Below are 15824 nucleotides of genomic sequence, written 5' to 3' on the forward strand. Positions count from 1 at the left end.
TACAGTAACTGGTCTGAAAATGGGCCAGGTAACAACACCCAGAATGTTTTCATTTACTGCAATGCTTATGGATCCTCTAGCTACTCAGGGGACTGCAGCTTCAAGGTTCCTAGTGTGGAAATCCTGGGAATTGCTAAAATAAAAGGGTCAGAAATACCAAGATGGAAAAGGCAGGTCATAATCTTATCACATTTTCCTTCCTATTCATAGGAAGGCAAGTAAGGGAAAGTAACAAAATGGAAGACAGAGTCAATAAGTCAAATATTTTTATTGATGTCCTTTTTTATTTGTGACTATTGGTCATTAACTTGAATTGCACAGATCAAAATTAGAGACTGACTTTAATTTTCCTAAATTACAACTTCCATAGCTTTTGCATTTTGACCAAGAGAAGATAAAATCATGAGTAAGTCTCTATATGGAATCAAAGATAGGAAGCAACTTCTTATTAATCCTCATGCAAGCTACTGATTAGTGGAGACTGAGGTTGAGTGTTATTTCAGGAAAAAGTTCACTCTTATGAGTAAGCTAATTTATAGTCCTTTCACAGCTGATGTAATTTCCATATATTAGATAATAATTACAGGCATATTAAGCAATATTAACATTATTAAACAACAATGAACAGCCGCCTGAATGTATACTATGGCAATGCAAAGTCTGAGTAATATAAAGAGCCTTACCTGGTAATTTTCCATTAGAGCTTTTCTAAGCTTCTAGAATTTTTTGTCTTACAGGTCTAGAGATTTTAAACAAAATAAATCTAACATTCATATTTACAGAAAGATCTATGCCTGGCCCAAGAACTGCAGGGACACTTACACTTTCTATACCAACAAATTACTCCCATTTGGAAAAGGAGCTATTGCTTTATTGTGGCATTACCACAGAAGCTGCTTTCTGAGTGCACTGAATGCATTTTGTGCAATGAGTCTTCCAAGAGGTTAAAATGTATTGCTGCTGCTCTTTATGTCTTGCTCTTTTGCAAGCATACACTAAGCTGCAGACTTGGCTGCCACCAAGTATGTATTTTATATGTGGTCTATTACTACTAATAAAAGTAAAATAAGTTATTCAATATGAATGATTGCTCCTCTCCCCCTTGATGTACATAAAATAAGCCACATATAATGTGAGAGTAAACTCAGGCGACTGTAGTAACTGTAGCACTCCTACAGCAACAAAAAGAAGAAAAAAAGTTAAATGCTTCCAACAAAACAGTTTGCTTAAATTATCCTTTAAAAACAAATGAACAAAAAAACCTAGTCACAAATTCATTTTACTGACTTTTTATTTCCTAAAGATTCCTCTTTAACAATACTTTCCTAAAAAATAATTATATTTAAGGAATTTGCAGATAATTATCACAAGACCCAGTGGAGAGCAAATATCCTATTTATTTATTTTCCTCTTTTCCTGGAATTAGAAGTGTCCTGAATCATAACTCTGTACTATCAGGCTTCTACACAGGGAAGCTTCAGCTTTCACCAGAGGAAAGAAATCAAAGCTTCACTTATGGCTTTCTACGCATCAGCCTGGGACATGTACACGCCCCAGCTCCCCCACATATATTCCAAGTCATGCAAACCATGAAAATACCTTGGTGGATTATGAGCTGAGTAAACACTTGCACTAGAGCAGATGGACTTTTTCTATATGTAAAAACAAACATCATGTACATGAGAGGGAGGAATGGCCATACTGCTGTGCAAACCATTTTCCTAACCTACACTGTTACTGGTCCCATCCTCAGGAGACCAGCAAGTTTCAACTGATACAAGGATTCCTGAAAACAATTGCACTAAACCAAAATCTTTCCAGTAAAACAGAATTATAAAAATAATTTAAAGCATTAAGTTCCAGGTTATATACAAGCATGTAGTTCAAACATTTCTTTTTCTGACAGAAAATACCAGATAATAGATTGCCAAAAAAACCACACAAATTTTGCCTCAAAGATTTAATCAACAGGATTCGCAAAAGAGCATCAAGTACTCTGAAATGATTTATGAGCTGCAAAAGTGATGCATGAGTCATTCAAAGTGTATCAGTTGCATTAAAATTTCAGTTATCAGTGTTTACTGATGGCAGACTGAGAAAAAGAATGAGAGAACAGACAATAGAGCAAATAAAAATATTGGTGAGGTCGTAAGAGACACTGGTTAAACCTGCAGTTGAAAGGATTATGTACAGCAAGGAAAAAAGCTTTTCTCCTTTTTCAAAGAGATTGCACATTGTCAAGGTCCACTTCCATCAGAGAAATACATTAAAATAATTTTCAATCTATATTCTATTTTCTGGCCTATTGAAAGTATTCAAAGACACAGGAAAGACTAGACTTCTGCCAAGCAGATTAAAGAAAACTGCATTCCTACATATTTTGACTATACAGTTACACATCCAAATTCAAAGCAGAAATATAATTCAATGCAAATACTCAAGAAATACAGAATTATGGATTCTGATAAATCTGGGGGATGCAAGACTATGAAAGGAGTGCCTGAACTTGATGAGGAGATCTGTGTAGGATGGTTTCTGGATCCTTGTATTCATTTGAAGGATCCATCACAGCTGCATATAACTCACTGTAAGCTCTGCAGACCAGTTCTGTTGACTGTTTTATTATCTGCTCTCTAAAAACAAAAAAAAAGTAACATAATTTGCAAATTGTAGAGAATATAACTGTACTATGTACAAGGAATTAAAGACATACACTAAAAATAAACATTAATTTTTTTTTAAAGGCTATTTTCTTTCATTGTGTTGTACACAGATAAACTCACATATATGACCTGATAACCAAGGCAGGAGCTTCTTTATTTCTACAATCAAGCAAAAACTAATAGAAGGATTTAATTTGTATACATCAGTTTCCCACCTGCACTCTCCTGTATCTTTTAGAAGACTGTTAAACTTAGTGATCTACCTTCTAACTCCAGTGGCTTCTTGCTGCCCTTTGGAAATACACACTTTTTTTCACCTACTAGCAAATATATTCTATTTGCTTTATCTTGACAGCAAGATTCCATTATAATTCCATAATCAGACAAAAACTAGTGATAGTGGTCAGAGATTTAACACACAACCTTTTACCAATAATGCTATGAAGTCTGTGTCCTGTTATTTTTCTGGAGATAAAGGAATAACAATGCACACAGACTGAATGCTAAATTTAACTGGAAAGTTTAATATTTTTTGAAGACAACCTAATAATTTTATTTTATATTGCCTATTGAATCGGTTCACTTTAATCATCATGGTGATGGTGCTTACAGTAGCAGATGAATTTTTATTAGGAGCAGCAGTTACAACTATTTTACAGCCAAACCCATGCAACAGGAACTCCAGAAGAAGCTGAGGAAACCAAGGTAACCACAAATCCAGATTCAGCCCTGCTGTAATATGCAGCAGAGAAACAAAAGCAACAAAACTGCATCCACTAAAATCAGGGCTGAATTCACAGACTGTTGTGAATTAACAAGTTAAAGAAATTTCAAAGATCAGGTACAATAATCTTTGTATTTACAGGAACAGAAGCTATGAGAAAGCAGATCAAAAGACCAAACCTGCATTTTAATCTGACACACAGTATCCAGTTCATTTATATATAGCATCAACTGCCAGTATTACTAGGTTATTAGAATTACCTGAAAAAAAAGACTGTCCTTATAATAGCAAATCTAAACCCACTATTATAAGGGAAACATATACAAGGTGTTTAGGTAAGACAACTGTGTCTGACCTCAGCCTAGGATCATCAAGGTACTGTAACATGACAATCTTTTATGAAGGCATTGCACACTGAATTTGTGGAGATCTAGTGCACCAAATGAATAAATAAAAAAGTTTGTTAAAATATTCAGAGGACTGAACAGAATCACATGTGTTGTTCAATCAAATAATGTCAGTGTCATTAATCAGTACATTAGGATTTCAGTTGCCATAACAACGTGATACATTTATTACTAACACAAATGGCAGCACTTGCTAAAAATAGTAATTCCAGCATTCAGTTTCTGTGATCCAACACAGAAATGAAAAGAGCTTTTCAAGACCAACCACCACAGAAATGCATAGTTTAAGGCTTTTTAAATGAGCAAAGGAATTTGAAAGACAAGAGCATGCACTGATAATACTGGAAGGAATGTTCTTCACAGTTGCAAAGCTTAAAAATGATATTGCCAATGAGTATATAATACACTGGTCCCTTATCAAAACATGTGGTCTGATTCTGAGAACCAAAGACCTCATAGGTTACAGCTCTCAGTTATCTGATTTCAGGAACGATGTCTTCAAAATTGAAAATTCCAACTATTATAGCCAGGGATTAAAGTTACAGCACTGGTTAAATGTTTTGCTTGAATATTGAGAAAATCCAGAATTTTCAAGGCTTTTTTACTATTGAAAATATTGACTATCAACACTGATTCTAAAAGTCTGTCTGTAAATGGGTATTTTAATTCCATAAGGATTGTTTGCATTTAAAGCTAGTTGTTTGGAGGCTAATGGGCTAACTGATTTATTTACTTTGTTTTCATTCTGAGCAGAACCTGACCTACAGCATTAATTATAGCAGTTGAATAAATTTCTGCATGTTAGCAGAGTTGAAGCAGCTGTAGCAATCATCCTCACACAAAGCTTCCCTCTTACCTCTCAACTGTCCACTGCTGCAAGATGATAGGAATTCAGCTTAAAATGTGCTGAGAGGTTTAAAAATCTTATCAATGGGATAAGGCTAAGAGTGCCTACATAAGCACTTTATCTTGGTTCATCTGACAGAAGGATTGATTAAATTCAAGTAATTTCACAGTGCCGGAGTCTTTATAATAGCATAGGGTCTACCTCTTAAAACTGCCTCTGTGTTAGCAATGAAAAGCTGAGGCTTTCAAAATACATCTATTATTATGATTTTAAAATAGACCAACATTTAAGAAAATATATCAAGAGGTAAAATACAGGTTTAATGCCCTGACACCGAGAAGCAGAAGTTGTGATGTTTCAATGACATTACTGGTCAAGCTACCCTGCTCTCCCACGACAGGGTCAGCTCTACCAGCTGAGCTAAGGGAATGGTAAATCTGGCAGAGAGACATTCAATGCCAGCTGAAAAACACCAGCATTCCCTGTGCCCAGCCATGCTCCATCTGTATGGCGTGACGCTGAAGTCTTTGGATGAGGAGAACCTGAGCAGTGTAGCCTGAGAACCTGGCAGCTGGACTAGGTAACCATTGTAGGTCCCTTCCAACCAAACTGTTCTAGTCAATTCCCAACAATAATTATTTTTGCCTTGACACATCATGTTTAATTGCAACATGCTGCAATATAATCCCACTAAGAGCAAGCACTAGTAATGAATCTCCTAATACTGCTGCATTATGTAAAAAGTGCTTGTCTCATTTTCTGGTATATTTGGTTACCTGCACTTTTCACAAAAGTGTGAAAAAAAAATGTCAAGGAAAGTTTTTGATCAGTGCAACATATAATTCTCTGAGTTAAAGTACTATGGAAAGTCTTCATGTGGCTCACATTTAATTGGAAAGAAAATCGTGGCACTTTCCCTAGCCTTAGGGCTGAGTTATATTCAAAAAACAAGGTAAGAGATAAATAATAAAGTTCTTACTTCCATACTTCAAAGAAGAAATCTCTAAAAAAATACATTAGGTGAAAAGTAATCTCAGCAAAATATTCAATGAGACAGAATGCCAATATTCTACAGCAGAAGACAACAAAGGTGAAAATTCTAGAACTGACAAAGCAGTGGGGATAAAAGAAAATTTGGAGAATTATATATTTCACCTGTCTTTAGAAAGTTGACAAAATAGTCTTAAAACAATTCACAACAAAGTTGACAAAAAACTGCTGACACATCAGAATATGCTCAAAATAGATTAATGTAATTCATCTTGATGGTGTCCCTTAAATCAAGGGTTACTATTTCAGAAAGTTACAGAATTAGATACTCCTCACTGTTTGTTCAAAAAGAGGAGAGTCAGAACAAAACTGAATTGTGACCTGAAGGACAATGCAAGTATCATCACAGTTGATAACTTGAATTCTCACCGTAACTGACTAAAACCTAATCAAATTCATCACTGTGATCACTACTCAGGCATAATAGAAATTCAGAGGCAAGGTACTTACTTCACAGTGGCACTCAGAAGGAAATTCAGCTGGGACATTAACAGACTATCTGGAGCAGACAGATAGCGATCAAACTGAGCCTGTGAGAAAAGAATATGAGATCAACATATTAACACCTTGCTATTACATGAAAATAGGTAAAACCACAATTTCTGTAAAATGTCTCTGATTACATTAGAAGACAGAACTTAATAGCCCAAAACAAATTACTGATTTCAGCACCTCTGCCACCAAAATTTTGTTTCTGACTCTGAGGAATATGAGTGGAGGGCAAATATCGAGAATCCAGCTTCTATAATTACCCATCTAAGCCTCCTATGCAGCTGGTGCAAGTACTTATACATCACTGAAGATCACACCGAGTCTATTCAATGCAGAGGGAATACAAGACAGCTTCAGAGCTATCTACTATCTACTCTGCCCAAATTAGACATGTTGCTTGATGCTTTTTGCATGTTTCTTTTTACTTTCTGGCAGGGAGTCACTGCCTAGCTGGGGAAAACAAAGAGCAAATCACCCACTTCAGGCTTCTTGAACTGCTTCTAAGCCTACTTTTCTTTCTCACAAAATGTAGTGATAATAAAAGCAGTGCTTTGATTCTAAGAAAAAACATTCCTCCTGCCTTCAACAGTCAATCAGAAAAATTGTGGCTGCCCCATTCCAGGCAGTGTTCATGGCCAGGGGTTTTGAGCAACCTGGTCTAGTGAAAAATAACCCTGGCCCATGGCAGGAAGGTTGGAACAAGATGGTCCTTAAGGTCTCTTCCAAGCCAAACCATTCTGTGATTGTGCAGTCAAAGGGGTGACTACTGAGAAGATGAAACCAGGTCTGCTCACAGGTGAAAACACAAGGAATACTGAACATACACGACACTAAGATTACACATACATTACATACATTTTAATTAGACAGTGAGAGGAAAAATTCTCATCAGGAATGTCATCAAACATCGAACAGATTATTCAAGAAACCTGTATAATCTCCATCCTTGGAATTACACACTAAGACAAGGCCCTAAGTAAGTTTATCTAATGACAGCAACCTTCCTGTTCATTCATTCACTGAATGAATATTCTCCAGGGGGTAAATCCTAAAATCCACATCCATCCGTTATTTAAAACATAGGCAAAAATGAGTAATGAAGTCACAGTTCTTACATATTATTTTTGGGGAGTTTCTGTCCTTGTTTGGAAAGCAAGGCAGTTTTTGCAGAGAGTGGTATAGACTTAACAAGCACCGCACTTGCAAGCATGTATGAACAACTTAAAAGGCTGGGACCTGGAAAACTTAAACCCTGGTTTAAATGCTGAGAAGCCAATAAGATTGATAGATGTGATTTATGTGGGTTTGATTTCAGCATACTTGGTTCCATTCTGGTTAAAGTGTGTTCACCAAAGTAGACGTTAAGTAATGAACAAAATGAAACAGCTGAATTCTTCTCTTAACTATTCAAGGGAAAATATTATGTACCACTATAGGTAACAGTGTTACAGACTTTAGATTTGTTGTTAGTCTACAAGACCATGATAAATAAAAGACATTTTAAATGCAAAATTCCTAAGTTTTAATAAGAATGCATGCTCATCTTAGTAAACCATTGAGTGCTCTATGCCAGAGCTCTGTTCACCCAATCAGCACGGGAATTGCTGGTTTAAATCCTGAACAGAAGAAAATGCATTACACTGTCATAACTGGGATATGTTCAACATACAAGTTTTTAAAAAACCTTTTAAAATCCCCTTTTTTCCATGGGTGTGTACATACACTGCTGTATGAGCAGGCCTTTACAGTTAAACTTCTAGAATAAAGATAAACTTGGCTAAGCAAGAAGAATGAGAGATTATATATTATTGCCTACTGAACTGAGATACTGCTATCTCTATGCAAAATAGAGACTCGCACACTCTAAGAAAAAATATCGGCTGATAATTTGCTTTAAAATGTATTGCAGCCTTAAACTTAAAAAACCCATAACTGTAACATACATGCAGAATCTAACTTCTGAGTAAAGCACTCAACTATTTGCATAAAATCAAAGCCTTAGGACTAAGATTATAAATTACAGCAGAACCTATATTTCAAAGCATAGAGGCAAAAAAGAAACTTTGGTGATTAAAACTAATTAGAGCTAAGTATTTGCTTTTAGCAATTTAAGATGACTCATGGGACAGCATTCTTGTGAGTAAAGATCTGCTTCTCAAGGCTTGGAAAATAGTATTCTGTTACTATCCCTTCAGAAATAATTTATGTATTCATTACTTCAAGTGGTCAAATTACTACAAATGAAGAAAGTATTCCCAGACATGTAATTCAGATATTCGTAAAGAGTAGGACTGATTAGATGAATATCTTCTACTACAGATGAATATCTTCTAATCACATAATTAACAGTATTCTTTACCATGTCACAGCATCATCACCATAATATGAAAGTTATAAATGCTTACCATTGCAACCTTCAGGGACACGGAATCCATACTTGACAAATTTGAAAGAGGACCCTAAGAATCAATAATCAAACAAGGGGGATAAAAAAGATCACACTAGCATACAGAAAAAGATAAATAATAAAGTCTACAATCAGTTCAGGAGTTTATTTTTATTTGGTCCTGACATAGGATCCTAAATTTTTGGAAACTATCACTATTTCAGTATTGAAATGCTGTTAACAGCTCATTTGTATTCTATTGCTCCCTTAAATTAAAAGCTGAGAATATGGAATTCTTAATATATCCTTTCAAATCCTTTCCTTCCTTCTTCACCATTAAATAAAGCCAAAAATAGTCTTCCACATTTATCTAGAATAAAAACTGAACTTTAGATTGGCTACATCCCCTTGGTAATCCGGATTTAAGAGACAACAACTTTTCTCTATCTGTGTTTGGACCATGAAGAATTCAGATCTGCTTCCCAGTAAACCTTCTGTGCTGGTATGGTAGCACAATGCACAAGTGCTGCTGAACCCCCAAGCAATTTCTGCAACAGTATCACCTCTGCAGCCAGGCAGCTGTACAGGCAGAAATGAAAATTGCTACATGCCATTAACAACTTGCCCTAGTCTACTTGAAATTGATTTTAAAACAGAAGATAGGCTCATGAATAGAAAACTAAGTTGAGATATTAATCAGATTATTTATACATTTATTTATTCATCTTTATACATAAAAATCTGTTGAGTTTGGGCACTTTATGCAAAATTATTAGCTGAAGAAACAACATAAAGCTCTCCAACAGAGTTATGCTTTCTCCAGAAAACACTGTTTTTCACTTCTACAAAAGATCACAAAAGGACACAGGCACAGCTGAAGGGAAGAAGGGCTGTACTAACACCTACCACATTGCAACTGTGCTTCACAAGAAAGGAAGAGCATGAGCCCTGAATTCCAGTTTTCAGCTCCTCTAAGAAATCTCAAGTTTTCACTTTGAGAATCTCACTGTCTTGGTACTAGAATAGCTACAGCAACAAATAAAGATGAAAGAAGAAACTATTTCAAACTACTACTAAACTCATCCGCCAGTTTTTCCCAGAAGAAAAAAAAAGCAGCAACTATCAAATGCATGCAGCTATGTATGGGCCCCACGCATGCTGCCACAGGAAGCAGTGAGGAAGCTGAATGCTGCTTACATACACAGCAGGTCTAATATGTCCTAAGTGCCATGGGAGTGCAGGTATTCACACACAGTGTGTACCAGAGAAGCAGTCCAAGGCTGCTGCACACCAACCCTGCTGGGCCTGCTGAACACATAGTAAAAAAAGCTGTGCCTGTGTCTAATAGTCCTGGCCCCATGTGAAAAACCAACATTACTGAACCTTTGCTTTCAGAGGAAGCTTAATTTGCAAAAACCATTAGTGCCAGAATTCTACCAGTAGGCAAGTGTGTGGTACCCCCTGAACATGTAAATTCTGTAAGCTCACCTGTTCTGGCTTGTGTTGCTGCAGAGCATTATAAATGTAACTGAGACCAGCTCTCGTTAGCACGTAGGAAGCTTGCTCATTTATGAGTGTATCTAAATGAGCTTCAATCTGAAATGGCAAGCATAAGGTATTTATAAAGAGTGTCTGAGAATATTAAATGTAACAAGTTCTGGGGTTAAAAGGCCTAGAAACACAAATAATACGAAAAAAACCCACAAATAAGGAGAGTGATCAACACACAAGGAAATACTGCAAATATACATATAGGATAATTATTTTATCCATTTATATCTTTCATATTACAAGAAACCAATAATAAAAATGCAGAGGATTCTTTCATGTCTGACTAATAAAAGAATACATTATTTTGTATTTGTAAATACAACACCACCGAAAATGAAAATTGTAGCCTTGATCTTAAAAATTCCTATATAATTTTATTTTTATATGTGATAAAAATCATTCAGCTCTTATTGAAAATACTGACAAAAACACAGCGGTTTTACAATAAAAAAGTGTCAGTCTTTCATATGGAAAACAAACCTGAAACTAAATCATACTCAGAACTGATTTTAAATTCAATACTGATAAACACGCATTTGAAAAAAATCAACTGAAAGAACAACAGACAGTGAAATTACAGATGTCCACTTTGTTTTAATTATCTTCATATGAAAAAACTTGTAAGAGTATTTTACATTCTTAATATAATCTTTACTTTGCAGGAAAACCTAATCCCTAAATCCAGTCACAGCAGCAGCAATCATTTTTCAGTTTGAGCTGTCTCAGAAAGGCATTTGGGTATGGATACATTATTACTTCATTTTTACAGATAACTACTGCACAATTTTTTTCTTCCAACCTAAAGAAAAGAAACAAAATTATAATATATATAAGTCTAGGTAAATGTTAGGCTCTTTCGTCTGATACTTAAAGAGTTTACCTTTTTACTTCCTAAAATTGTTTGAAAGAACACACTTTCCTTTTTAAATCAGAAGGGAAATCTTAATATTTCAATTTGGAGTTTTTAACTATCTTAGTGAGTTATTTTTCTATGAAAAATGTTTCTCCTATTAAATATGCCATTCTAACTCCACTTGAATAACCTACTTATGTATAATCTTAAAGATTTTAGTCAGTCCGTTCCTGTATTTGTAAAATGTTTGAAGAAAATAAATGGTATTAAATGTGTAAGCTTCAGCTCTACTGCTTTTTTGAAGAATAAATCAATTGCAACATTTACTGTGAAAGGAACTCATATAAAAGAAATTAGAAATACCCCAGACAGTTTGGTAAGGTTTTCTGTTTGTTTGTTTGTTTCAGAGCTAAAAGGTGCTAGAAATTCTGATTAGGAGTACAAAAATGGCTTACAGCAAATCCTTGCTGATCCCTTCAAATGAGAATTTGTAACTTTATTTGAGCCCCCCAGTTCCAAAGGCCCTCCTGAGATATATTGCAGACATATTCATGTAGCGAAATATAAATGGGCAGTGGCCAAGTTTTTGTAAGTTTCTAAATTTCCACTTCCACTTCAAAATTGTAGCCTGCATGTATTACTATCCTGGGATGTGAGGGGAAACCAAACAAATGAGAAAAGAGAGGCAGAAAGCAGGACTGAAGAACTAACTTCAGCTACACAGTACTCTAGTACAAAATAGATGGTGATCTAGTACAAACTGTATGATGGAATACAGTCAGCCATTTGACTGAGCTTTCAATTTCCATTTGCTTCTTCTCATACAGTTTTCAGATAAATATTAGAATGATTAGATAATGAAAATGTTCACTGGTCTGGGTTTATCTGTAACTAAACCAAACTAAACCAAATCTTTAATGATTTTTTGTCTGTTTAAAATGAAAGATGCTATCTGCTCATGGTCTCTGATAAGCACTCATCTCATTTCCTCAATTTTGACAATTCTGGCTTTCAGTTCATTTTAAGATAAATATGTTCACATCACAACTTACAGTGTGCAAAAATCAGTAAAAAGTTCATTTTCTTTTGGGGCTGCTAAAGCTTACCTGAAACTGCAACATTTCTAGACGTTTGTCAGTGAATTCAAAGAGAGCCAGAGTAGTCTTCATCATGTAAAGTGAATTTACCATGTAGGTTGCCATATCAGCTGTGCTCAAATTACTAGCAGACATAGTACACATCTGTAACAACGGATCTAGCACACAAGACAGGACCTAAAATAGCAAACACACAGAAAAGAGGGAGGGGAGGGAGGAAATCATGTCACATGAGGCTTCTAACCTCATTCTGTCTCTATCATGTATTTATTCCCCAAAGCAGAATAAAGAGGAATGAGAGTTTCCAACTGTGAAAGCAGTTTTCTACTGGATTTGTCAGCAGGTGATCACCTACCACAGTGATGAGGAAAGTACAAAAACCTGAGAAGAACAGATTCCAGCCTAGCAGGAGGAAGAATAACCCAGATTAGATAATTGGTAATTGTGCAATCTTGAGAGTGTATTTACTTAATGGAGTAGCAATTGGATAACAGTATTTAGGTACTGTGTTAAGAGTAGCACTCCATACTCAACTGTAATTATCCATTTTGTTAGTCACCCTGTTATGCACATTACAAACTCTGGTTTGACAGAGAGCTCCAAAATGGGACCAGACAAAAAGATTAATGTTCCATCTACCTTTGTGAACTGAAACTAACTTACACATTCTTTTTTTGCCCCTTTCCCTCCTCTTCACACACACAAAGCAGTTAAAGATTCCTGTACCTGCACAAAGTCAGCCTGACGGGCATCCAGTGGAATAACAGATGAGTCATGAGAAGCAAGAACCTCCCGTAGCAAGTTAAGTGTCTGATTTAGAGCAGAGCTTGGGCCAAGATCAGGAGGTGGGAGCTCAACCTGAAGAACAAGATTATCTTTTTGTGGAGGCTTTTATTAATCTCATTTACAGAAAATACCATCCAGTCTGTTAGTACAAATGTAATCAGCTAACAACAAAATTACACATAGGCACACAGAGAAGAACTTCATTTGACACCAGAGAAATCTAGCACATTTCAGACAATAACTGCCTGCAACTTTCAGCACAATCATCTCATTCAGTGCCAAACAAGCAACAGAGAATTTCTCCTTTCATTCAGACTAAGCCTATTTTACCATTGGGAGAAACCCAAACATTTTTTGTCAGTGAAAAAAAATACGTTTACAAGATTAGGTGCCAAAGAGTAGCCAACTTTTTGGCATCAATGAGTTCAGTTTGAGCAGGACCTCCTGCAAACACTTGCAGGCAGAGCTCTGGGAGACAAAAGCCATGCTGCAGCAGTTCTTGACAACACTGCACAGCACCTGTGATGTTGAGTATGAAAGCTGCAGTCACAAATGAAACAGTCTCCATCCCCAGCAAATTCGTGCCTTTAATTGCCAGTACACAAATGAACTGCACACAAGCCAACTCAAGTACACCTATACATGAACTACAACAAAACTGCACAAAATGCAAAGGTTACAAGTAGGTAATGCAGATGTTCAAAAAATAAAGAAAGAAAGTTTGTGTATATTAGAGGAAAAAAATATACTTTCCATGACAAATTATGAAAATTGGACTCCCTGTAATGGATAGAATTCTATGATATTTTTAACCCAGGTTCATATACTTTAGCCCTTCCTTTTTAACAGGTAAATACTCATTAAACACTTAATCAAACATTTATAGAAAATCTAGCACCTCTTTTTCCCAACACACATTTCTTAGGCTCTAGTCCAAACATAGCTGCATCTTTTTGTCTCCAATGCTACCTCAAACTGGCTTCCTGCTGCCTTCAAAGCCTTACTACAACCCCATTTCTTTCTGTCAACAACCTACTTCCCAGCTTCCTCTCTTCTGCCCATGCAAGGGCAAATACAGATGTGGCTTGACCATGTGGGAGTAAGGAGACCCTCAACAATACACAATAAGTTATGACTTAAAGGCATAAACTCTCCAGGAGATAGGGAGAAGTAAGGATGGCTCCAAGTCATGGGCAACATGCTCCATACCTTTCCAAATGAGAAATACTGATGAATGGCATAGTACTATGGGTGTCTGAATCTTCAAGTTAAAAAAAAAAAAAAATAAAAAAATCCAGGAGGCAGAGGCTGATGGCCAAAGACACCAAAGACAGCACAGCAAACATCTTCAGTGCAGAACATTACAGAGTCATCTGGAAATGAATCTATACCTGATGAACATGCCAGCAAAGAAAGGAAAAAAACAACTCTCTCTTTGAAACCACTTTTCACACTTTGTGCTTTGAAACATTTAAGATACCATACATGTCCCCATACCGTTACCATGACAGATTTAACAAAAACTTTTTTCATCCTCCTGAATATAAAATGTTCCTCTGTTCTCACTTTCCAAAAAGAGAATATACTGAACTCAAGAACTAATGGAAAACTAAATCTAGTAGGTTCAGAGAACAGTTGTTCAGCCCAAGCAGCTATGAAAGCATGAAACAAATATTCTAGCAATGAAGTAACAGTAATTCAAAAAGAGGCATTAACTCAGTGCAGATCAGTAGTGAAGTTTACTGAAATTTACAGCACTGAATGACTTCTTGTTTCTTCTTGTTATTATTAGGGGTATTGATCGTGTCCTGAACACACTTGAACTGGACTGTGTTCAGCAATACTTTGGCATTACTTTGACACTAGAGTTTGATGGAGTTTTCACTTCCAACACACACATAGATCATGGCAATTATAATTTCAGGCTGCTTTGCAGAATTTTTGTCTCCTGATGTAGCTAGTGCTCAGAAGCTCTTAAATTAGCTTCATATTCCACTTGCCTGTTCCTTTACAGTCCACTGTCTTCTAGGTAAGAATAAGGAACAACATAATGGAAGAAGAAAATATGGCAAGGAAAAAAGATTTAGATCACTAGATTTTATTTAGGTTACCCTGAAATTCCTGACTACTGCAACAGAGAAAAAATTATCAATAAGTGGAAGGAGAATCAAAGTAGTGCTATACTAATTTTGAAAATTCTAACTTTTGACACATGAATACAAAGTGAGGGCTTTTTTACAAAATTAAAAAAGAAAACTTAAAAGCAGACACTTCAGATTTACAGAGGAACCTACTCCAGCTCATGAGCACTAATCACTATTCTAATAAAAAAATAATTGATGACCTGAATGTTTTACATGCACTAAGAGATCATTATAATTGATCCTATTTCCAGAAAAATAGGTTTCAAATACATGCTGAGTTCTACTTTTGAAGTACCTCTTTCAGATGCTAGACAGCAGCTAACTAGAACGTGATTAGTGAAGTTCTGCAGCAGCGAGTTCAATTGCATTAAAACACACTCTAAGACAGTATTAAGTCTCTAATTGGTTTTAACTACCAGTTCAGTCATATAGAAATAATGCCAAGCAGCTCTTCAGCCTTTCAAAAAACCCAAGAAATTATCCATTTTTAAAATCCAATATACGAAACTGAAATGAATTCTGAAATGGGTACCAAAAGTTGTACATAAGCTTTAGTATAAGAATTTTTATCTTCTTTTCTGCATATTAATCAGTGGGGCACAGATACCAAGCCAGTAATCTTCCTCCAAATATATAATCCAGAGCAAGTTTCTGTGTCTATGAAAGCAAGTAGCTCAAAGATGTCTAATAGAAGCTTACAAACAGCAAAGGAAAACACAGAAAAAAAGAAAAGGCAGCACCAACATTCAAGAAGTGTGCATCTATGTTAATTATTTCCCTTCCTCATTTACAGAAAAGTCTACATTTAAAAAAAAGGGCAAATT

At 35.8% G+C, this 15824-nt stretch overlaps 1 protein-coding gene across 2 annotated transcripts in view; it reads right to left on the reverse strand.

The window, feature by feature from the left end:
- Positions 1-252: 252 nt before the first annotated feature.
- Positions 253-15824, reverse strand: part of COG6 (component of oligomeric golgi complex 6) — a 54332-nt gene continuing 38760 nt past the window's right edge. For both annotated transcript variants that reach the window (XM_079299583.1, XM_079299582.1), the window contains exons 14-19: positions 12797-12928; positions 12080-12247; positions 10058-10165; positions 8589-8642; positions 6142-6221; positions 253-2633 (exon numbers count right to left, since the gene is read on the reverse strand). In XM_079299583.1, the coding sequence (XP_079155709.1) occupies positions 2486-2633; positions 6142-6221; positions 8589-8642; positions 10058-10165; positions 12080-12247; positions 12797-12928 (690 nt within the window). In that variant the 3' untranslated portion in view covers positions 253-2485. The remainder of the gene's footprint in view (positions 2634-6141; positions 6222-8588; positions 8643-10057; positions 10166-12079; positions 12248-12796; positions 12929-15824) is intronic.

Source organism: Erithacus rubecula (genome assembly GCF_903797595.1).
Source record: "Erithacus rubecula genome assembly, chromosome: 1".
Lineage (NCBI taxonomy): Eukaryota > Metazoa > Chordata > Aves > Passeriformes > Muscicapidae > Erithacus > Erithacus rubecula.